Source organism: Salarias fasciatus, chromosome 17, assembly GCF_902148845.1.
Source record: "Salarias fasciatus chromosome 17, fSalaFa1.1, whole genome shotgun sequence".
NCBI lineage: Eukaryota > Metazoa > Chordata > Actinopteri > Blenniiformes > Blenniidae > Salarias > Salarias fasciatus.
Genome location: NC_043761.1, coordinates 21,337,647 through 21,362,233, shown reverse-complemented (window position 1 = coordinate 21,362,233; position 24,587 = coordinate 21,337,647). Strand labels below are relative to the sequence as shown.

At 48.4% G+C, this 24,587-nt stretch overlaps 1 protein-coding gene across 3 annotated transcripts; it reads left to right on the top strand.

Annotated features, from left to right (window-relative positions):
* Positions 1 to 2,904: 2,904 nt before the first annotated feature.
* gas2l3 (growth arrest-specific 2 like 3) lies at positions 2,905 to 23,725 on the top strand. 3 transcript variants are annotated; one of them, XM_030113217.1, is made up of 10 exons: positions 2,935 to 3,042; positions 10,821 to 10,945; positions 12,383 to 12,440; positions 17,539 to 17,725; positions 18,433 to 18,551; positions 18,646 to 18,787; positions 20,271 to 20,334; positions 20,401 to 20,542; positions 21,094 to 21,198; positions 21,612 to 23,725. In XM_030113217.1, the coding sequence occupies exons 3-10, from the start codon at positions 12,417 to 12,419 to the stop codon at positions 22,998 to 23,000; spliced, it is 2,172 nt and encodes a 723-aa protein (XP_029969077.1). In that variant the 5' UTR covers positions 2,935 to 3,042; positions 10,821 to 10,945; positions 12,383 to 12,416; the 3' UTR covers positions 23,001 to 23,725. The 3 variants fall into 3 exon arrangements, with proteins under 3 accessions (XP_029969079.1, XP_029969077.1, XP_029969076.1); XM_030113216.1 differs by having other exon boundaries at positions 2,946 to 3,042; positions 10,817 to 10,945; XM_030113219.1 differs by lacking the exon at positions 10,821 to 10,945 and having other exon boundaries at positions 2,905 to 3,042.
* The last annotated feature ends 862 nt before the right edge of the window (positions 23,726 to 24,587 follow it).

Sequence of the window (24,587 nt, the reverse complement as noted above, 5' to 3'; positions counted from 1 at the left end):
AAATGTATGTTTCTTCTAGTAAAAAAAGCAATAAAACTGCTTTTTTTCCTCCAGAGTATTTGCAGCTGTGAATGTAATGAGATAGGATTGTTTTTAACATTACAGTCATCAAATCCAAACAACACCTTCTTCTGAAAAAGGTCAAAAATATTGTCAATGTCATTCAAATGAATTCACACTGCCAAAACAATGTTACAGTGAAATGAGTAATCATTTGGGGCAATTATGTATAAAAGCTACATTTTACATCAATATGTTTCTTAAATCTGGGTTTTCCATCAGTCTTTGCAGGATGTACTTTAACAACAGTTTCAAAGATGTTTCCTTAACTTTAATCGAATAGTTATTAAGGAGGAGCCAAACCTTTGTTGTATTGGAAATGAAATTAAATGAACAAACACTGCATTTGTTTATCTCATTTATAGAAGAATATTCATTTTATATTAATAATTACACTAACTGTTTGTTTTGGTTGACATGCTATGCTCACTTCACCTCTTTACTGAGGGCGATCACAATTCTTTAAGAAGGTGCAGAATGATCAATTAATCCTTTCCTGCAGCAAGCCTTTGAAAGGTTTGTGTGTTACTGGTTAACAAGAGAGGATGATCCAGTTTCAGGGGCTTCAGGAGGGTCATCTGGCTGACAGAGAGGGCGAGGCCCAGCAGCTGCAGGACTGGCTGCTTCCTCAAGTATTTATAACAAAAAAAAAAAAGAGTGGAGACTGTCACAATAGCAAGGGCGCGGCTGAAACTCAACACAGACCCGTAATCCTTCCCCTCACGAGACGATGAAGCCCCACATCATCATCCTCGTCATTGTTCACTATAAAACAAAACAGAGGGGTTTTTTTTCCTACCTGGAGGCAGATTGATGTTTATATCAGACACTGGCTTGAATACAAAAAGCCTTTTGAGCTCTGAACTCATCCCAGGTCAGGTTGACATTTCTTTATAGCTTTTTTCTTTTTTCTTTTTAACTTTTTTTCCCTCTCATGCTATTGCATTGAACATATAATGGAATGTTTGTCTTGGATTTGTTGCCTTCTTCACTTGTAAACAAGTAACGTATGGACATTATGAAAGAGAGTCACAGGAGAAGACAAGTGGGAAACATTAGAAATATTTCGCTTTCTTTATGTTTCTGATGCCCTTGATCAGAAGGTGAAATACACACATATTATGGTGAAATTCTATTCCTTGATAAGTATATTAAATTTTTGTCAATTTCGATTTTTGTAAATGCATATATAAATGTCCAGATCTGCTCTTGGGAGACAAAAGACTCTTTTTCAAGCCATAGCTTGATATAACACCAGTGACTCTAAATAAAAGTGAGGTCATGACCAAAAAGTCGGTCACAAGCTCCTTTCCAACTGACCTTTTTCTGGGGAAAAGAACAATTTAGATAGAGATCAGTGTAATGGTAACACAGGAGGGAATAATACCCTGAAATGTGAGCAGACCGCAACTCTTTCACAGAAAGTTTGTTCACATAAACAGAGATATGACTGTCATTATATTCAGGACATAAACATCAGTGTGCTTAGTACAGTGAGATGTTGGAATATGAAATGATGAAGCCAGATGAATTCTCACTTGCATTTGGGAATTACATTTCAGAAGAGATGTATTTTTACAGTTAAAGGGTAAGTTCGTTTTAAACAGTTTTCACGTTGTTTATAGAACAAAGTAGAACAATATCCTCACCCAAAAGGGTTTTCTTATCCGATAAGTGGTTCGGGAGAAATTTAGATCCAAAGTGGAGCTACAGACATCCATATACTGTTAGCCAATGGGGCATGTGTGGCGCCGGCTCCCAAAACAGCTTTAATCGTCCAAAAACTCATTAGTTTCACCAATATTTCCTCATGGTCCGCTCACGCCTCTCCTCCACCACAGCCCGGGGTCGCAATATACAGTAGGTGGCGCTGTGTATCTAAGTTGTTGGTCGCCACCAGCTCCAAAGAAGAAGAAGATCTCTGAACTGCAAACATCTTCTTCTTCTTCTTTGGAGCGGGTGGCGACCAACAACTTAGGTGCACAGCGCCACCTACTGTGTCTCTTGGTGAATGTACTTCAGTTTACTTCCTGATCACCGTATTCACTTCAGAGATCTGTAAAACCTCAACAGCATGTATTTTGCTACACCAGGCTGTCGTGGAGGAGTGGAGTGAGCGGATCATGAGGAAATATTAGTGAAACTAATGAGTTTTTGGACGATTAAAGCCGTTTTGGGAGCCGGGCGTGACACATGCCCCATTGGCTAACAGTATATGGAGGTCTGCAGCTCGACTTTGGATCTAAATTTCTCCCGAGCCACTTATCGGATCAGAAAACCCTTCTGGGTGAGGATATTGTTCTACTTCGTTCTATAAACAACGTGAAAACTGTTTAAACCGAACTTATCCTTTAAATCTTAATAAGGTAACTTATACATGTCTTCCTGAACTAATGTAGATTTTTGCACAAATGCCACATATCAAATTTTCTATAAACAATTGTATAATTAACAATTTTATATTATATTATATTATATTATATTATATTATATTATATTATATTATAACAAAGAATGATTACTGTCACATGTTTTGTGTCAATCAGCTGCAGGAGACATTAGAAAACAGTTTCTAAAAATGCATTCATTAAGCATGAGGAAGGGTAAAATAAATAAATAAATAAATAAATAAATAAGAAATGATACAAATAATAGAACAAATGTGTGTTTTCTGTCTGATCTGTCTTTACTCAGTTAAAAGTGACTTCTCGTTAAAAGTGCTGTCAGAAGTTGGGATGTGTGTGGGTGTGTGTGTTCTTGGTGTGTATTTTCTGTCACTCAGGTGAGGCAGCCCTGGCCCCGCCCCCTTCACCCTCAGCGAGCGCTCTGATTGGCTGGTTCGAACAGCGCAGTGCACAAACACGCAGCAGCCGCAGCGGCGGAGAAAATGACTAAACTCACACTGATTTAACAAGCTGGAAACGAGACAGAAATATACTTTAGGATTCTCCTAACGGACCAGAAGCTGACCTCTCACAGCCGGTAAGTTTGAAACTGAAAGGAGAAAGTTTTGTCTGGAAGTTGCGTCTTTCTTTTTCATGTTTTTTCCTTTCAGCCTCATGGAAGCTGCAACACGTTTAGTTTTCCCCGCAGGAATCTTAAAATACCGTCTTTCCTCTTTCGGATTTCCTCTGGAAAACGTGCGCTTCAGTGGTAAAATGTACAGGCGTTGTCTCGTGAATGAGTTGCTGGAAGCACTTTCCCCTTCAGGCGGATTAGAGCAGGAGGCTGCAGTTTAAGCTCCACGTTGCTGCTGCTGCTGTTGTTGTTGCATAATCTCAGGTTGGTTCAGTGACTTCAGCAGGTCTGTGCCTGTTTGGTGTGAAACTTCATGGCGTGATCCCTGAGTTGCAGATGGGAGTAAATAGATAAGGGGATCGATATTTCACTGGTGTGCAGGATGGCTGTTGTTTGAGATCAAAGCTCTCCTTTACTGGCAGGCCTGGACACCTGCTGGTTCACCTACAGCTACACAGAAAACACTAAACACACTCTCACAAGTGGCAGTCCTGGTTTCCTGCTTGAGGAAAAAGGATCAACAGGTGTTTCCTGCCAAGGATGCAACATCTAAGAGTTGTCATTCATTCATTCACACCCAGTGCTGGTGGCTTTATGGTGGTGTCTATTTCTGTCCTCACAACAACATTTTCCAGCCTGGATCTCCTGAACGTGGCTGTGAGTGATCGTTTCCACTACGAGCTCCTCTGTGAAGCAGCGGGTTTCACTGATGTAGCTGTAACTCATGCTTCTTAAAAATAATTTCAGGGAAGTGCATGTTGTAGAGTAGGCGTCATTATTCATCCACATGTGGTTTTCATAAAGGGGGGAAAAGGAACATCCATCAGCGTCGTTTGCATGACGTTCCGAGCGGAAGCAGTTGTTGTTGCAGAAAAGTTTCATGTTTACACTACAACGCTTTAAAATTAATGTCCGTTTCCAGAGAAATGGCAGAAACAGTGAAGACAGATCACCACTGTGGGTGCTTGAGTGTGACCCTTGACCCCCCCATCAGTTCCCTGGAGTGCTGTCCTGTCGCCCACTGCTCCCTGGATTCCATCTATGAATAGGATGAGTTTAATGCAGAGAAGGAATTTTTTCCCCGAGGGGATCAATAAAGTGTTTCTTTCTCCTTTCATGTGCAGATCAGTGTGATGTAAACGTTGAAGTTCCCTTTAAACTGTATATGATGCATGGAAGTGTGTCTCTGCATGTGATCCAGATGATGCTGTAGTAAACGGTACGCTTTGTTCCGCTGGTTCTGGTCCATTTCTAACAGTGCTTCTGTATTGTTGTTGTTGTCAATTCGCAGGAAAAGCTATTTGCGACTGTTGTGCACATGCTTTCTCTGTGCAACTGCACCAAGTTGAAGTTATCTCTAGTTGTGCATATTAGCATTATATTTACAGGATCAAACAAACGTGACGTTGTGTTGAAGCCATTGTGGATTTTGCTCTTTCTGCAGATAAGTTTTCGCACAAAGGCATCTATTAATAAATGAACACACACAACCTCGTTTTCAACTATCTTCATAATCACCATCTGCCTGATCTTTGGCATGATGCCTCATGTTTTGGGCCTGCCAAATGAAGCACACACACACACACACACACACTGCACCTTCCAGTAAGCTGTACCCCAAATAAATGAGGGGTAATCCAAGATTTCATTATTTCTATTGTGTCCTCGCACACTCGCAGCATCCCAGCCCATATGTGCCCACGTGCGTTCTGAACTCATTAGGCCTGCTTTGTCTCATCTGGTGCTGTGTGTGTGTGTATGAGTGTGTGGGGGGTTCGTGTGTGAGCAGGAGATGTTGTTCTATAGGTGGGTCACGTGTGTGTGTGTGTGTGTGTGTGTGTTGGGAATGACATCATGCATTATTTATATGTGGTGTTTCCTTTCCAGAATTGATCACTTGGGCAGTGTTTTGGGGGTGGAGGGAAGCAGCAGCAGCACTTTAAGCCTTCAGTGCTCTTCAGGGCTGAATTGGATTCATCTGTATTTATTTGTTGTTAAAATAGTGAATATTTCAGCTCCTCTTCTCTTCAGGTTTCTTCTCCTGTGTCTTCACTCTGCTGAGGCTGATTAAGGTGAAAGGTGCCCCAGTTTTTAAAATCCTCTCCTCCCCTCTATCCAGGATTATTATCCCACAAACAAACGCGGCTAATTAGGTTGAGCTCGACGACCCCTCGACCTTTAACATCTCCTTGGCCCGTGGAGGGATGGGAGGGGCCGCCGTGGCTGTTTGGGCTTTGGTGAAATGACCCTGAAAAAGCCTGTAACATTAAAGCTTTATGAATGTTTATTGAATGTTTTCAGGTAGACACACGAAACTTTCCTGAAACATAAATGCAAAACAAATCCGATGTTTTCACTTGAAACATCTTGTAAAGGGGCCTGGGTGTTTATTTTTAGCATGTTCAGAATTGCATGAACTATAATAACACGGGGAGTCGGTACCAGCCAATGAAAGCTCTTGTGTGTGTTTGAAGTGGCCTGTCTGGGCTGGAGTGAAGAGGTGATGTCAGTGCAGTTAGCTTTCCCTGTAGGGGTGTGTGTGTGTGTGTATATGTGTGTGCGATCAGCAGAAACGCCTCGGAGTGGGCACCCTGCCAGGCCTGCCGCAGCTTCAAGGATGCGGCGCCTCTGTGGTGACTGAACGGTCGCATAAAGCGAGTGACGGTTCGACTCCGCTGCCGCCTCGGCGCGGTGCCTTCAGGAAACTCCTGCGGAGAAATGCCTGCTGCAGTTTGGCAGCAGATCAGATGAATGTTGTTGATGATCTCTTTACCAGAACTAACTCGTATGTAAGCTGTTTGAAAAGCTCACCAGTGAACCCAACATGTTTGTGGGTAAATATACCTGACAGATTATATCTTCTTGTTGTGGGGAGGTCAATCCGTCTGGACAGGATGTGGCTTACGACCAGCCAGCGGTCCCTTTGTGCCGACCTGATATCGGTTTGAGTTGTTCCCCTCGGTTGGGAGCAGGGTGGGAGGGCTGATCCCGAGTCAGCGCGGAGGGACTCTGAAATCCTGGCGCTGACCCGGTGGCGTGTAGTGAGCCGTGGATTAGCGTCAACAAATCAAAATGGGATTGGCAGGTGGCTCCGTCTCATTGAAGCCTTTAAGATGGGCTTTGCTCGCGCTGTCTCACCGCGGAGGAAAGACCACTCCAAGGGCAAGAGGGTCGAGGCCAAGAAATGATTTAAATCCCCGCTGTCAGAGGAATTGTCTTTTACCATAGGAACCGTGATGTGCAGGCTTGTACAGGCCCAGACTGAAGCGCTTCACAAAGCAAAGCCTTTTTTCTTTTTCTTTTTTTTGAAGATGTGGGGTTTAGTTTGACAACAGGCCTTTGACGTCTATTTACTCTTTTCATTCTCCTCGAGCGAATGAATTTCCTCCTGGGCACATTGCGGCCGGGCCCCATGTGTAATGAAAAGGGGGGAGCTCCAAATGAAACTCTCCTCCACGGGGTAATTAAGTCCAGACACAAAGGGCTCAGCAGGAAGGAGTTTAATAGAGGAGGAGTTGGTATTCTCCGGGGGTTAGCCGGGTCCGGCAGAACCTCTCTGGACTGCAGGAAAGAGGTTCGCTGGCCAGCAGCCCACGGAACACAGTGGGAACAAGGAACACACACACACACACACACACACACACACACCCAAAGATATTCCTTCTGTCTATTCATCAGCTTCTTTAGCGAAGAGACGAGTCATGAGTCAGTGTTTCTAGTGAAAATGAATCGTTTTTGTTTGAGAAAAGTTGTGCATTTACATGGCGACGTTTTGAAAATGGTGTAGCTGGGATGACCGGTGACGGGTTGGCGCTGTTAGCTGTGTTTGTAATGAAACCACACGCATGCACAGAGAACAATCAATATAGATATTAACCAATGGCGAGGGGAAAATGGACTGGGAGCAAGGCTGTGCGATACGGAGATATCAGATTGTGAAGGATTGAGAGTTCCATTATGTGAGCCATTTTCATTCAGTTCCATTATGTAGTTTATCACCATTTTTCTCGCTTCATCTCCTCAATTTAAGGATAAATAGGATTTATTGCTTTGTGAGAACTTATCATCTTCGTAGGAATTAGGCCATCCAGTTGAACCACAAATAGCCTTTTTACGTAACGGTCTCAGAAACACCTCTCGGAGCCGCGGGGAGCCGTTAAAGTTTGCATGGCTGACTTTGGGTGTATTTCTGACTCATATTTACCCTTGTTTTTATCCCCCCGACGCACACGACGCCATGTAGTGGAAAATCAAAAGCCCGACGCCGCCTGGACCTTCTACTTTTAACTCATTACGCAACGCGTTTTCACGTCTTCTTCGTTTTGCACTTCTGCACGAGTGAGTCGGCGCCGCGGGCGGCATGCGTGCGCCACGTGCTCCCAGCCGTAGTGACGGAGCGTCGTGGAGGTGGATGCGCTCTGCTGTCTGGAATAGCGCTGATCCTCTTAAATGATTACCGGCTGCAACTAGAGAGCGGCGACCTGTGAGGGAGGGAGGGAGGGGGGGGGGGCACTCGGGCAGATGTCTCACCCCCACCATCAACAAAACACACGCAGCATCTATGTTTAGGTTATGCTACAGGGGAGCTCAGGCCAGATCTCCTGCCATTAATAGACCGGAGATCTCTAATACCTCGCGTTTGTGCCCAAAGGAAGTTCCTCTTTAGCATAAGTAGCGCCTTTTCCTGGTAGGAGGGGGATTGTGAAGTAAGGAGAAACGACACACGTTAGACATGGAAGGATGATTGAAACAAGGCTCTCATTGCTTCTTATCTGTTTCCCTTCGTTCAGACGTTATCAGTGACCACAGCCAGTTATCTTGAGTTTGTTTAACCCCGGCTTAACCCCGGCCAGCTATCTGCTAAACTCGCCCGTAGCCTAATCCGAGCACTAACCTGAACAATCGGGGTCGTGCTGCGGAATATTGACTCCATTCAGAGGAGGACAGACCTCATTATAACGCCGGCATTGTGCGACATTTTTCCCTCCCGATGACCGTTGGGGAATGTGCGTGGTGGCCGTCCGTGCCACAGTGTCGAGTTCTGCTCTTTTCCAGCGAGCCGCCGCCGTCGTCATAAAATGTGTTTTGTTTCCACTTCCCCCTCTTTCTGGCTGCGGCCTCCGGCCCTCCTCTGGGCCTGACATTTGGACCGTGTGTGGGTGCCTTTGGTCCCTGTTGGGAGTCGCGCTCTCAGGCTCCGCCGGGGCCCCAGATGCACACCACTGGAGTCCGGGGACAGAGGTTTGTCCTTTGTCCCCGTGTTTTTGAGTGTGACCCTTCACGAGCTGAAAGGAAGCAGAGCCAATCTGGATCGTCCGTCTCTTTAGAAATCCAAATGTCTTCATTCTTTGCTGGTTTCTTGTTATTCTGCTGGAGCCCCTGAGGACTTTCCAAAACATGTCTTCAAAACACTTCTTCAAAATCTGTCTCAAAAGCAAGCCTGTTAGTCTTCATCTATGTCCTTTCTTGCTGAGTTAATTATGGTTTTATTGTCTTGGCCTAACAAATAAATGCTTTTCAAGTCTGACAGTAGGGTTTTAAGGGAAAATAGTCAAAGCTTATACAGCTTAATTAGTTATTGGTTCTTCTCCACATGTGTGAGTAGTTGGACAATAACAGTGACTACGTTTACATGCAGTCAATATTCGGGTTAAATTCAATATTCCAGTTTCTGAAATATTCGGAAAACCCCGTTTACATGCTTAAACAGACAGTTACCCCGTTTACAAGTCGGCGCATTCAATCGGGATATCCCCATTCAAACCACGGTGCACAGACGACGTCATGCCTGCATTTGCACTTCATGCCACTAGGTGTGCTGTTTGCATGTTCAACCTTATTTTACACAGACACCACAGAAGAAGAAGGGCGCTGCAGGCTCTCTGCATGTTGTTAGAAAAACAGTGTGAGCCAGCAAGACGTGGTAACATGTTCTAGGAGTACGTTTACATGCAGCCAATAACTCTTTTCAAACCCTCTTCAAACTCGAATGTTGGCAATAACCCAGTAGCGTGTGGCCATGTAAACACCTGCCAAAACCCGGAAAAGCTCATTTTCGAGATTTTTAAAACCCGATAAAGACCGCTGGGTTACTCCTTTTCAAACTCGAAAGTGCTGCCATGTAAACAGATATCGAGTTAAGGGACATTGTTTTTGGCTCTGCGCATGCTCCCATCCGCAATGAATCATGGTCTTTTGAGTCCAGCAATGAGTAGGCGTGAAACTCACCACACTTTTGTCCGTGTGAGGCTTCCGTTACGCACGATACAAACTGTTATTCTGAGCGCGCACGTCGCACATGCTTCCTTCTGAAAGTCGACAATTTGTACAGCCTGCAGAAAAATCATGTACATCAGAACAACCGTTCTGTCTGCGTTCCGTCCATAGAACGGAGTCACCGCAGCAGTCTGCCTCTGCAGTCCAGTGGAGGAGGTTGCCAGATCTGTCGATCTCGTCCGTAAAAAAAAATCTGAAACTCATAGAAAGCAGCCCAAACCTCCATCTCGGTTGAAAATGCACGTTAAAACCGTATTTGTATGATAAAAAACACGTCATAAACACAATCATTTAATCAACCCATCCAACGTGTTCAAAAAAGACGCTTGCTTTGGCAGAAACTCCGCCCAATCTGGCAACACAAAGCTGCTCCGGTCAGAGCTGTTTTGTTTTGAGAACACAATCTGTTTTCCTCCAGATTCTCCTGGACTTGGCAATTTTTGAGTTGAGACAGACATAGCAATCCAACTTTGTCGTCTGTCTGTGTTCTCAACATTGTTTAATGTGTATAGCATATTGTTCTCAGCCACTAGCACCCACTAGTGGCCAATATGAAGACTAGTGATTTGCTTCCAATTAAGCGTGTATTCTCTAAACCAGTGTTTCCCCGCTTTTTCACGTTTAACAAACTGGTTTAAAGCAATATATTATTTCCCTGGCCACAGTAAAACTCAATGCAAAGTAACAAAATAAAGCTTTTTATTCTCTCTCTTTGCCCCGGCACCAAATGGTCCATGGACCAGTGTTTGGGGACCACTGCTCCACCCTGATGTCAGGATTCAAGGGGGGATGATGGATACTGAAGGCCAGCTTGCATTGATTGAGTGGATAATCTCATCCAAACACTGCCGCAATCACTGGAACAAAACTAATGTAAACAAGAGGAAAACCAACATCTGGGGCTCTGATGACAATCGCATGATTTCATTTACTCTCCCCAAGGTAACTTCGCTGGGAAGCAGATTTCATGTGTGCACAAAGTTGCCAATTTCTCGGACACGGAGTTAAATGGCCCAGCGAAAAACTGGGTGACAAGTTGAGCCCTGACTGCCCCTGAAAGTGGGGCAGGACTGAGTATAGGAAGTTTTGGGAAGTGTTCCGGGTGGATGAGCCCATCAGGGTGGTGGTGGTAACCCCCCCCCTCTCTTCTGCCAACCGCCACCACCTCTGTCCAAACTCATTCCGTTTGATTGCGTCCCGGTTGGGGAGTCCCTTGGCCGGCGGCGGGCTCGGAGATGAGAGGGAGCGTAGGGGAGGGTGGCAGCCTCGCAAAACAATGGAGGCTTTGTGAGAGGTCCCGCCGTGACAGGATTGTTGGGCTGGAGGGGGGGGAGCCAGAAGGGGTGGTCACTTCATTAATCAGGGCTTCTCCGTTTGCACCACCTCCTCCTCCTCCTCCTCCCTCCCTCCCTGTCGTTCTCCCGCTGCCTTTCCCTCCCCGCTCACTCGCCCGGTGAGAGAGGCAGGAGCCGCTGTGTCCGGACGGCGCTGGCTCGGAGTCGGGAGTGCAGCGGGGATGAGGATGTCAGGAGACTGATCACACTTCAGACTGCCGCGGCTTCCCTCCGTACTGCTCTGGTTCGGCTTGGAGGTAGGTCCTGCTGGGCTGTCATCCTCTCCGTCCCGTCCCGTCCCATGTCGTCCTGTCCTTGCCCGCTGACTTGCATCTTCCCTGCACCCGGCTGCAGCCCCGGTGTCAGATGACCGGACTCCGGACTCTGTCTGTGGCCTTTGATCGCCTTGATTATTGAGTCGTTTGCTGTTAAAACTGCATTAGTTGTTAATTTTTGCATGAAACACTGTGATGTGTAGAAGTTTGGAAGCTGTTTCTCTGCAGCGTTTCTGGCTGACGTAGGCTGATATTGATGTTTTGGGGCAGGTTGGGGGCGGGGGTGGATCGTGGCGCTCTATTGCCTCAGCTGTGTTGACCAGATCATCAATGTTATTAGGATCTACGTGCCTGTGATTGCTTTCTCTCCCCACCCCGCTGCCGCTCTTTGTCAAACACACACACACACACACACACACACCCTCGGGGACAGTAGAGCGCTGGGGTAATCCTTCACATCCTGTGTGGGAAAGGGGGAGAAGCCAGCACTCAGACTCACCCCATCACTTCCTCGTGAGAAAGTTGGGTTTTACTGGAACTCCTGACGAAAGCGCGCTCCTGGCAGTGTTGGCGGCAGCGTCCCTGTTTCTACTGCGTCTGGTTGATCCGGGCACCGCTTCAGCTTTCTAACTGGTTTGTTAGTTTCCCCTCTCTGTAAACTCAATTACGCCCCATAACACAATAAATGAAGAGACTTCAGATGTCTGCGCTCACGGCTGATGTTTGCTTGAAGCGCTGGATGGCCTGGATGTGATGATCAGAGCTGGGAAATGGCTGCGTGGAGCCGGTTCAGCTCGTTCCCGGAGGGTTTCTCATGCCTCTTTTTGGCTCTTTGACCATCCCGACGCTGAAGCTCTGACTCCGAGGCTTTCTCTATTCAGTATATTGTTGGATCATTGTTATCTTCACTATTGATTAATCCGTCAGATTACACACATATCCAGGTTATTGTTTAAACTGCTTGATGTTGCTAAACTCAATGAGGAAACAAAAAACAGATTTCATATAAAAGGTTCCTGTACTGAAAAGCTACTGTAAGATCAAACGGCTGCATGCTGCTTGGTTTTTCTTGATTTTGTGAAACACTGAGTCATTGTTTCGGATCATTCGCCAGACAAAAGACTGAGTCCAAGACAGTGATTGATGTTTTGTTTTCCTCCCCACTGCAGCTTGTGGAGCATTTCCACCAATCTAATTCAGTTCAGCCTGATCACTGCTGTGATTTCTGCAGAGTTTGCAGCATGTCTTGTGTCGGTCTGCATGTCCTGTCACAGATTTTCTGTCCCTGGGTGGGAATCAACAAGACAAACTGTGCGATTTTTAAGATTAATGTATCGGAAGCCTTTATTTCGTATATCAAGGCCCAGAGTTTTAGGTCAGATTGTTCTCCATGATGGATCTTCTTTCTTCTTTCCACAGAATGAAGAAGTGAGTCCTGCTTTTGGTCTCAGTCATGGCTGTCCAGACCGGCATCCAGGTAATCTCAGTCTACACAGAATGGAACATTTCTCGGGGGGGGGGAAACCAAATGTCCTGTAAAATGATTAAATGACATTTAAAACTAATTATTTTTAAAGCTAACGCAGTAAATAAGAGAACCCACCCACCAGTTGTCCAGGTTCAAAGTGAACGTCTTTAACTAGCATTCCTCGAACAAAGCTTTTTATTGCCCGTGAAGCCCAGCAGCTGTTAGAGGGATCATTTAATGGGAAATCTTTGAAAGTTAAACATCAGCCAGACGACATGCTGTGTGTGAGGCTGGAGTTCCATCCTCGCCTCACCGTCTTCGCTTGAACTTGGCTTTGAGGCCTGGAAGTCGCGCCCTCTTTCGGACGGACATAAGAAGACACAGATTGAAAGAAGAACTGCGGACATCTGTCTCCTTCTCGGCAACTGCGCCGGGCCCACCTGTGTCGCAGCGCGCCGCCTTGTTTTCGCTGCGCATGTCTGACGTTCCACCGCTCGGACCCCGAGGACTTTCTCCACACATTTCCCCTCCCAGCAACCAAGTGTTAGACATCCCGAAAACCCAAAACAACAAGCGGATCGTGTTACAGATCTGTCACATGGCAGCGCCTCTGCTAGGAAAAAAAAGGAAGGCTTTTCTCTGTCATCCGGTTCGGAAAGTCCTGGCTGCTCCTCTCCGCCCGTCTTGGACTGCAGATATGAGAACTATGCACAAAACATGTGTCGGGGGAAAGTTTTCAGACGGGGGGCCTGTGTGTTGACGAGGCCGCTGACCGACCGCGGTCGAGTCCGACGGCTTTACATGGACCAGATTAAAACCAAACATGATGTTACTGTTTGAATGTTGGATTTCACGCCGCGTCGTGGAGACTCTCGGGATTTGTGCGGCCGGTTTCAGACGGTCAGATGGTGTGTGTGCGGAGCGGCAGCTGCGTGAATTGTTCAAGGGTTTGGGCGATCGCGGTTTGTGGAAGAATCTCAGTATAGATGCCAAAACAACTGGCTTAACGTCCTCTGTGGCTTTTCTTAAGCCTTCGGGCGGCCCACTCCTCAAACAATATGAACAACGGATGGATTTTAGTGAATAATGATGCTTTGAATTTTGGCCTCCTTCATTTGGGGAAAAATATAAAGAGGATTTAGGGTTAAGTCTAAAGAGGAGGACGTTTGTTTTCTGATCAAACCGAGACGTAAACACTCAACTGTGTCAGGATTTTAATTGTATTTTGCACAATTTCATTATTTGAAAGCATTTGTGTGTGACAGCTAAGGAGGAATCGACTCTCTGTGAAATAATATATTTTTTTATTAGGAAAAAAAGGGTCATTAAAGGGTAATACAGTTTCGGTGAAAGAATTTAATGTTTTGCCAGCTGAACAGATGCATTAGTCACTTATTTCATGAGGTTTTCTGCTCTCTTTGCTGCTTTAATGTGGAAAATGCACTCAGAATCATGAAAAATGAGGCATTTACTGATGTGTGGATATTCTGTTAATGTTTTAAATCGAATAATTTTTATCATATTCTGCAGTTATCCAGTTAAAAAGTACTTTTGATGCGGACATGGCAGGAAAATCTGGCTGAATGTGTAAAAACATGTCTCTGTAACAGTGTTATAATCCTCACTTTCAACACATACGCTTAGTACAAAACAAAACATGTCGAAGTTAATCGTTTCTGGTAAACCGTCCAGTTAAAAAGGTTCAAAATAAAAAAAGTCACTGAATACGAACGTCTTTAAGAGGATCTTGGAAGTCGATGTTGTGAATCGGGCAAAAATAAACAGATTTGTGAATGTGGGACACTTTTTTTTCAGTTTGGCCGGTGTGTTGTGCCGTCAAAGGCGCCCTGTGTGGTTATTGATCCGTGCGGGACTGCGGCGATACTGCAGACCGTGACTCTTTGCGGATCCTTCCGCGGCTCCGACTTGGAGCTCCAGTGCCCATGTAGAGCGCCGTCGGGTCGGATGAGCGGCCCCTCTCTGACTGCTCGGTGCACCCATGCTGAAGATGTGGGGCGCTCATGGAAGTATGAGCAGCATATGCGCTCATCTATCACAGCCTCGGCAGAATGCAGCCATTGTCGTGTGTAAATATAGATGTTCGTGAAAGGCACCAGAAAACCGTCATTTAGTTTCAAATTCTTGTCGACTCCATAGCTACGGCGTCCTTTTCCCCCCCCCCCTTCAATTACAAATATCTCACACGAAACTGAGCAAACAGTGAGTGCGAGCGGTTGAAAGAGCCGTGCGACCTTGTTATTCCGGCCCGGCCCGACCAAACCAAACGGCTCCGGGTTAGTTATGATCCTGAAGGGTCAGAGGTCGGCGCGCATGGCCCCTGGGAAGTATGAAACGGTAGAAAAGGCTTGACTAATTGGAAAAGGCGGCAAGCGGATCCGATTGGGCGTGAACGAACGGTGAGAGGTGTGACGCTTTTCACGGCGAGCGCTCGACCTCCAGTCTGTGAATCATGATATGATCTCCAGAAAAGCTCTTTAAGATAATCGCCGAGATTATAGACATGCGAAATGTTCAGTATGTCAAATCTGACATACATCCCCTTTTCCCTTTGACCTTCCTGCCATTCACTATTGTTTAACAAAGTGTGTGTGTGTGTGTATACGATCTCGGTCTAAGTGGCTCAAGCTAAGAGCATCAGGACCAACTCGGCTTGTAACTGCTAACAAGCACAAACTGCCTCAAAAGCTGCTTGCATTTCTTCGCTGGATTATTGCTCCGCATTCCTCCCCCCGACGCAGACGGAGGTTAACTGTGAATTCTGAGGGCGTCGTTTCCAAACATTCGCCCGCGTTAAGCCCCGATTGCTCACCGTCGGGCTGCGCCCAGTCAGGTGATGGCGTCGGGATTATCCCCGCCGTTCAGCCGCCTTTTACGTAACTCCCAACACATCGCACTACGCTGCCTTATTTTCTAATTAGCCGTGTGCCGAGGAACCAACACACGTTCCAGTCGTGACCCTCGCGGAGCGCCACGGGCGGCCCCGGCGAGCTCGACGTTACGTAACCTGTGTGTCGAACTTTACAAGTGAGTCACTTCTGCATTTGCTAGACATCACATGCTCTTGTCACAATCTATTTCTTAATAAGTTTATACTTTGCATTTGCATAGTTAACCCCCTCCAGGGTTCAGCGGTCGTGCTTATGGGCTGAACAGTGACGTCCGGTTCTACGTCTTTACCGAGTGTTTGTCCTTAATCCTGATGCTGAAATCGCTGTAAATACACGGTCGGGTAAAATCTGCAGTGGCAACACGAGTCGGGAAGGGAAAAGGTTAGACATCAAGACATGGATCACTCATTCGTGGGTCGTTCGAGTTAAATTCCAGCTCAGAGTTTAACAGATGAATGACATCGTTTTCAAAATGTTCCGAACTGAAATCCTTTCTGAAATGATAAAGCAAACATGAGGCGTAAAGGGGAAAAAATAGAAACGGTTGCGAAACCCAAAATTGGCTGAACGAGATCACAAGAAGGTTGTACGGTGTCTTTCAAGTCAACATATTGAGTTTTCAAGCCTTACATTGATCAGATTACGGTATTTAGCTCGTCTCCTGCGGTTAGCTCCATCAACATCACCACTCTTCAGTTAAGAAACAGGAATCTCCCAGCTTAATGCAAATCAGCAGAGCAGAAAAGTGGGAATTGTCACCCTTTCCTGCTCCATCTACACTTGACATGCTGAGTTCGTAGGTCAGGACTAACTTCACAGTGCTAATCAGCTCCTAATTCCCTCATTTCCTTCGGACTTTCAGTATCATGCTCGCTGAAACTCGCTCGCAGCGGGACACCGGTCCCCTCGGTGGCGTCACCAGGTCAGCTCGGAGCGTCAGGACCCCGTCTCTCTCTGAGGACTCGTCTGTTCGGCCACGCAGAAGGTTTCCTGTCCGCAGGCGGGAGAGAAAACCATGAATTCAAGACGTCCACAAAGAGCCGTCCTTGTTCGAAAACACAATAAGTCCTTCACCATACTGGACGCAGTGTCCCACCATCGCCTCGCGACATGTGATGGACACAGAGATTAAAGAGCATATCTGAAACAGATGTCAACAGACTGTACTGGAGGAACGCGGGAAGGAGGGGAGAAGGGGGCGAGTGGGTGGGTTTGGTTCATCCACAAGTGAGTTATGTAACTTCTGGACGAGTCTTCACGGTCCACATCTGCTGCAAGTTTCTAGATGACCCTTCCTGCTGCCTGTGAGCGATTCAATACCCCGAAAACAACCCAGCCCTTCTGCACGCATGAGTCATGTGCACGTTTGAGGCTCGTTTGCTTTGTTACGGTGTTTTTCTCTTGGAGAATTTTATCTAGTGCATATGCGCCAGTGAGCAGATTAGTTAACACTTATCTGCAAAAGCAAGAACGCCGAGGCATCGTCGGGACATTCTCTTAAAATCAGGGTGTTAGTAAATTGTCAGTTGTGCAGAGGACTGAGGATTGAGGCCAGCGATGAAGAGGAGGAAGTGAGTGACAGTGGAGATTGATATGATGGGACAAAGTCGGTGTCGGACTCTGGGATGTGCAGCTCGCTCCAGGCACTCAGACCAACACTGGGAACTAGCGCGCCGTGCCTATTCATGCGCTCAAGTGCAGCAGCGTTCAAGTTGTTTTCATTCTGTGGATTTCAAGCAAATGGAAAACGAGAACCCAAAGTGGGCTATTCAAAACATTAAAATGAAAGTGGGTGGTTTTGAGATAATCCTGCGCGGTTTATCAGCGAACCACAGTGGTAACCCTGTCTGAGCATGTGGTTCGGCTGCGGCCCTCTCACTTCCCCGCCGTCTGGTTTTCTACTACGCAGCAGCTGTGCTTTCTGATCTACAGCCCTGCTGGAAACCGCATCAGTTTCTCAAAAACATTCGAGCACCTTGTAGCTGTCATTCTTATGTTTGCATCTCCCCGTATGCAGATGACGGTGGAATAAATGTTTCTTAACTTGGAGGTTGCAGTTTTATTCCTTCCTATAGTTGCCTGAATAAAAACTTTCTTGGCTGTGTTTCAAACTGCCCGACCTCCATCTGGAGGTGCTTACGTTCCAGTCTGTAGATCTTTTTTAACCTCTTGTTGACTCCCCCTCTTCCCTTCTTCAGGTTTGGTTCGGCGAGAAGTTCGATGCCCCGCCGTCGAGCCTGCGGGGCCCCCGGAGCCCGCTGGCCCAGCGGCACGGCCCCGGACTGACGGACGTCTTCCAGTACGACCAGTGGCTGGCGGTGCGGCACGAGGCCACGCTGGTGCCCATGCAGGAGGACCTGGCTATCTGGCTCACCGGCATGCTGGGTAAGCCGAGCGCCGTTCGGCCGTTGCTAAAGTATGCGGCGAAACTGTCTCGTCGGCTCCGGCGGGAGAGTTGCTCGCTCGCAGTTTAACTCCCTCCAGGCGAGGAAAAAAAAAACAGTGGAGCACAATCGACACGGGCCTCCCGTGTAATTGGATTTGAGTGCTGATATTTGCAAGCAGCTCTCAGCAAACCGGGGAAACGGCAGCGGAACAGAATCCCTCGTTTCATCGCTCCCTGCCGTCATACCGACATCTATTGTCTGCGGACGCACAATGGCACAGTGAGGAAATCGAAACTGACCCTATTGTTGGCGGAAGCTTAATTTTAGGTTTCTGGATTGAGGAATGTAGGCAGGTACAAAAACGCCCGACCATGACCGTGAGGACTTGTTTGTCAGAGTTTCGTGGGTCCTGGGGCGCCGGACGCTGCAGGAACGGGTGGCGTGCGGCGGATGGAGTTTCAGGCCTCGGAGGAATCGCCTTTGTCGGGCGGAAAATAAACGCTTGTGAAGCGATCTTTGTCACATAACCTGCTGGTATTGTGGATTCTGTCTCCCGTGTGAATTATATTGAGTCAGTGGCCGTTGTGGGGGATCCCCGGGCCGGTCGGGGGTCGTGGGAGCTGACCTACAAGATGACCTCTCTCACAAACGTATGGAACATTTACAGCTTGACTTTATTTTTGTGAACTTGTGTTTTTCTTCCAGGAGAGGAGGTGAGAGCCGAGTTTTTCATGGAGGAGCTGAATAACGGCGTGAAGCTCTGCCAGCTCATCGGAGTGCTGCAGGCCAAGATTTCCCAGAGCTGCCCGGCCGAACTCGGCAAGGCGAGTCAAGTCAGACGGCGAGAGGCTTTCACGGACAGCCTTCCAACTTTCAGCCTGATTTTTTTTAAAAATTTTATTTTTATTCCCCTTACAGCTCTTTCCCACACGAAAGGTGGCGTGCAAGCGAGATGCGTCTCCCGGGTCGTTCTTCGCCCGAGACAACACCGCCAACTTCCTGGCCTGGTGCCGGCACATCGGGGTGGAGGAGACCTACCTGTTCGAGTCGGAGGGTCTCGGTACGGCGCCACACAGCGCACCTCTACTGATCGTCTTACAGTTTGTCACACTCAGGTGGAGTCTGAGCTCCACGTGAGTCAATCTGACCTTTCAGAGTTTGGAACGGGGTTTTTTTTTTTTTTTTTTTTTTTTTTTTTTTGTTTGTCCCCGGGTGAAGTGACCCGGCCTCGTTTTCCCAGAAACACTGAGTAACTCATTAAGAGGCCGCTTTGTTTCCCACACCGAGATTTCAAAATTCATTCCTGACTTCCCAGATAATCATATCCCAGTAACGAGGGCAGGAGGTGCTGCAGAGTTCAGTCTGTTCTGTACAAGAGAACCGGACGGAGCTGAGCCACATTGAAGTCTGCAAGTCAAAACGCGAAAGTGGCGTCTTGTCCCAGGACAAACTGTGCTCAGAGCCACTGAAAACAGCTTTCTGTCCACTTAATCTTCTTTTTAAACTAACTTATCTGAGTTGTGGTTTTCATGCGGCAAATGATTGTAATTTGACATCAGCTTCGTTGTTTTATTTGTGAAGAAGAGAACCACTCAACTTGATTTTCTCCTAAAGAAAGCTACTTAAACACTTGAATTAGCGCCGGTTATGCCGGGGCAGGAAAATAAGCTTTTAATCTCGGGTTCTGAGTCCCAGAGCGAACGATAAGAACGAATCTCCCAACTCCGACATTCTGCCCTCCGGCGTAAAACTCCTGCTGAATCAACCGTGCGGATCGCACGAGGCGCTGTGGTTAAAGCACGCTCTGTTTTTCTCTCTCGTATCACAGCAGTAAACACGCTTATTTCTCATCTTTAACGTGTTCTGTTGAAGGAAGTAGTGTTTTCTCATGATCCATTCATTAACTTCTAACGTATAAATGCAAATTTTAATCACAATATTTTTTTATCAACCTATTTGAAGCTGGAAATTTAGAAATTCTCTTTTATATATATATAATTAAGAATGGATTCCAAGACTTTTGTTCAAAATCAAACGTGATAATTCTAGTTAGTAGTGATTGTCATTTTGAGGAAAGGTCGCAGATGCAGCGTGTTCACAGCCCGAGTTACTACGTTCTCATTAATCCACACACTGACCTGGGTCGGAGCTCATTAATCCTGGTCGTCATGTTGAACTTGTTAACGGGATGAAACCGACTCGATCGAGGCCGTGAGCCGAGTCTGTTGTTTAAGCCTCACTTCTTAACAGTTTAATAGGATCTGTTGAGGGAGAGCAATCATTGTGAGTAACCCTCTGCGGGGGATCACTCCATTACCAGTAATGGCAGCGACAGATCGGGCTGATTTGGAGAGAGATGCTGTTCGTTTCCTCTGAACTGGCGAAAAATCTGTGTTCTCTTCCACATGAATCGCGCAGCGTCCCTTCAGGGAGTCATTAACCTTCGCGTTGTCGCGTTCCGGGACTTAAACACGTGGATTTGTGTCACATTTCATTTTTATTCGCGTTGTTTTAGCTGACCTCGGGTGTGTTTTCGTCCTCAGTGCTGCACAAAGAGCCTCGGCAGGTTTGCCTCTGCCTGCTGGAGATCGGCCGCATCGTCTCAAAGTGAGTCCTCCGGCTCCGGGTGGCTCTGAGCCGGTCCGCGCGGCGCTAACGGCCGGGTTTCCTCAGGTACGGCGTGGAGCCGCCGGTGCTGGTGAAGCTGGAGAAGGAGATCGAGCTGGAGGAGACGCTGCTGATGACGGAGGAGCCGCCGCCGGTGGTCAAAACCTTCAGCGTGTGCTGCCAGCACGGCGGCCTGTACCAGCCCGGGGTGAGTTCCAACCGCACGACACGCGGCGCGAAGCGCTGCCTCTGGGAAAGCAAACCGCACGAGAGGAGCGCGAAACACGTGCGGCCCGGCCTCGGACCCTGTGACGCAACGGCGGAGAGACTTCTGAGCGAGCAGCTGATCGTGGAGGTGGTGCATGTGCGACCCAGATGAAGGCGAGACGGCCTCCTCAGTGCCGCTCCAGCGGCGTCCCGCGGGCGACGTGACGCACGGCGGCGGGCCACGTGACCGCGCGCTGCCCCGGACCCGTCCACTCGGCGTCGCACGTGACGGCCGGGGGCCACGGATACGCACACGCAGCGGCGACCGCGGCGGGTTCACGTCCGCCCATCTGCTTCGGCGGGTGAAATCAGGCACCGATCACCATCAGGCCGACGGTTTTATCCCCAGGAGAGACGGACGGACTGAAAATAGCCGCGCTCGCCGGAGTGGAAGGCAGTTTGAATCTATCCCCAGATGACTCCACGCTTTACACCTGGAGCAGATTAATGATAGATTCTCCATGGTTCTCATGTATCCCCCTCTTCCTGCAGGAGCTCGGCATGGACGACCCGCCTTGCAACTGCACCAACAGAGTCTCCATCGAGTACCTGTCCGAGGGACGCTACCGGCTCGGAGACAAGACCATCTTCATCAGGGTGAGGAGGAAAAACACTCGACACACCAATTCCATGTGTTAAAGACTCCTTATGTACGCAGTGGGATAGACACTGGTGTGTGTGTTCGTTTGTGTGTGTGTGTGTGTGTGTGTCTCCTGGCAGATGTAGTGGTCTTAAGTGCATCACTGCAGGCTGTGATGGACACGTGTAAGCTCATTAACCAGCAGTTACATCACTGAGGGCAGACGGCGTCTCGGATATATTTAAAAGAATCGTGTCGATTAATGTTCGTCTGCGTTACAAGAGGAGGCGGAGAATTCTAAGAATTTCTGTCAGTTTAAATTCTAACAGCACACTTCACCACCTTGTGGTAGAAAGTGGTATTACAGGATTGGAGGACGCTGTGTTTTCGGTGATTTACGTGTCTTCTCTTTGCCCCTCCCCCCTCCCAGATGCTCCACGGTAAACACGTGATGGTGCGTGTGGGCGGCGGCTGGGACACGCTGCGCGGCTTCCTCATGAAGTACGACCCGCTGCGAGTGCTGCAGTTCACCACGCTGGAGCAGAAGATCCTGGCCTTCCAGAAGGGCCCCCCGGGCCTGGGTGGTCACCACGGCAACGCAGCCCCGCCCCCTCCGCCTGAAATGGACCCCCTCGCCGCCGTGGACGATCTCATCTCCTCCTCCTCTTCATCCTCCTCCTCTTCCTCGTCGTCCGCCTCGGGCCCCACCTGCAAGGCGCCGCCGTTAACCGCCGCCGGTCAGACGTGCCGGTCGTACAACGCCTCCCCGGTTTGCACGCCCACGCTGTCCAGGAAAGGTTCCGCCTCGGCGCCGAGGAGGAACATCCAGCTGGCGCCGTCGTCGCCCCGGAAGCCCACCCAGCTGCCGCTGCCCGCCGCCACCAAAGGCTCCGCCTCCCTGCCCTCCACCCCGGTGGGCTCCAAACAGGCGGCCAGTCCGGGGGGTCAGGGGTCACAGGTGCACCGCAGAGCCCTGACTCCGTCGACGTTACCCGTCAATCCCAGCCACGCCTCCAAGCCCCCCGTGAATTCCAGCTCCAGACAGAAACTCAGGCCGCCCCTGCGTGGCGCCGCCGCCGCTCAGCCCAGAAGCCCCGTCTGCCCCGAGCCGTCCTCCAAATGCCCCAAGCCCTCCAGCCCCTGCACCTCCCCGACGTCTGCCTCCGCCTTGCCCCGGCCGGTCGCCGCCCCGGCCCCGGCCCCGGCGAGGGCGCCCGCCCCCAAAGATGCCCGGCTGCCGCCGGGCGTCGGCCAGCGTTCCCGCCTGGCGCAGCGCCGCCCGGGCTCGCCCGCCTCGCGCCTCCGTCTAGAGGCAGCGAGGCGAGCGAGGACCGCCTCCAGAGCCGGGGCAACACCACCGCCGGCGACCCCGCAGCCCCGGACCGCCGCCGCCGCCGCACGCTCTGCCTCCCCAGCACTGGCCAAGCCCACCGGCCCCCTGCCAAAGGCCAAAGAGCCCGCCGCCAAAGCCAAGGGGCCGGCCGCCGCCAAGCTCACCCCCTCGCTTCCACGAGGGGCCGCCGTTGCCTCCGGGCGGGCCCCGGGGGCCGGCGCCGGCCCGTCTCCCGCCGGCAGGGCCAATCAGAAAGCCCCCCCACAGAGGACGGGTCGGAAACCAGCCGCCGTCGCCACCAGCCACGCCGCCGCGAGGTCGACTCCCAGACCGGAGCCGGCCCCGGCGGCGGCCCCCCAGAGGGCCGGCCCCGACGGCCGGGGGGCCAGACCGCAGCCCGGCGGCGGGAAGAAGCTCCCGCAGAGCAAGGCCAAGACCGAGGACGCTTACTTCGAAATGAACAACAAAAGGAGGCAGAGGACGTGAATCAGGAAACGCCAGGACAAAGCTCCTTTTGTTGATTTTTTTTTTTCTTCGATTATTATTTAATAGTTGATTTTTTTTAAATTTTGTTTTAAATCTGTAAAGGTTTTTTATGTTACCTGAATAAAACTACTTGTTTACATAAGAGACCATGATCAAATCTTTTCAGTTTTGTCTTGGGATTGGTTTTAAAGCTTGGAGTTACCAAAGTCATGATTTGTTTATTTTGTTTGGTTTTTTTTTTTGTTTTTTTTACGTTCAGTGAGAACAGACGTTCCACTGAGGCTCGTTGAGACGAGGATTTTTAAAAACGGTATCGAGGTGGGGGGTCGGGGGTCCTTCCTGTCGTGTGCCTTTGGTCGGGGATCGTTAGAATGTACCGGGAGCGTGGGAGAGTTTTTACTGATGGATATTGCACAGTGTGAACGAGCACTCATGACTTTGGTTTCTCAGTCTCAAACTACTGATGGACGCCTCAACACAGCCAGAGCAAAATCCACTCGGCTTTTATATCTAATTTTTGTGTCTAATAAAAACAATCTAGTTTTCTATGTGGTGTTTGTATATGTTGGTGTGTGTATGTGTGTTTTATCAGTGAGGCTTTTTTAATTTTTTTTTCTCCCCTCATTTGGCACTTTACAGAAACCTCTGCGTTTGTCACAGTTTTGAATGTGGATCTTGTCTCCTCTTCCTGCTACTTTTTGATTATAATAAACGGATGAGTGGTTTTAAAAAGCTGTGGGCTCCGTTGCTTCTTGTTGCACCGAACACGAGTGGCTGCATGGTGTGGTTCCAAATCAGGAGTGCTTGACGTTACTGGTGATAAAAGAAGGTGAAATACAAACGAGTGCAGCTCGCTTTTTACCTGCAGAGACAGAACAGGTGAGTTTGAACTGAAGGATCGACAGTATCGCACATCACAATAGGTCTGAAACAGTTTAACATGAAACATTTTAACTGCATGAATGAATTTGAAATGATCTTAAGTTTCACTTGTACACAATTAATTTGGCAGCTTGCATAAATTATTTGAGAGGTGCTTGAATACCGAGGTTTACAGTGGTGCTGTGGAATCTTTGTCATCCTCGAGCTTGTAAACAGTTGCTTAAATTCAGACATTTCGGGTTTGTGTACATGTTTCTGAAAGCAGCACACACTTTTTTTTTTTTTTTTTAAATATAGCTTTTTATGTTTTAAATATGTTGCGTATGCAACAGATTATTCCACAAACTTGCCAGTCTCGAAGAAAAGAAAAAAACAAGTCTATATACAGTTCTGCCTCCGTGGGCAAACCTACAAAAAGAAGTGAGGAAGCTGTCCCCATTGTAATGATACTGTTGTCCAGCAGGTGGCGGTGGTAAACCATATGGTAAATCTTACACAGAAGAAGAAAGGACGAAGCAGTTGTTATTGTAATGACACTGTTGTCCAGCAGGGGGCGGTGGTAAACCACACGTCGTTGTCATTTGTCATTTGAGCTCTTCACTGAGTGCGAGTCAGATTAGAAATAAGTAAAAACGAAACAAAGGACCCGTTTTGTGGAATCTAGTTATGTTAATTTAACAGAAAAGCAAACTAACAGAAGGTGCC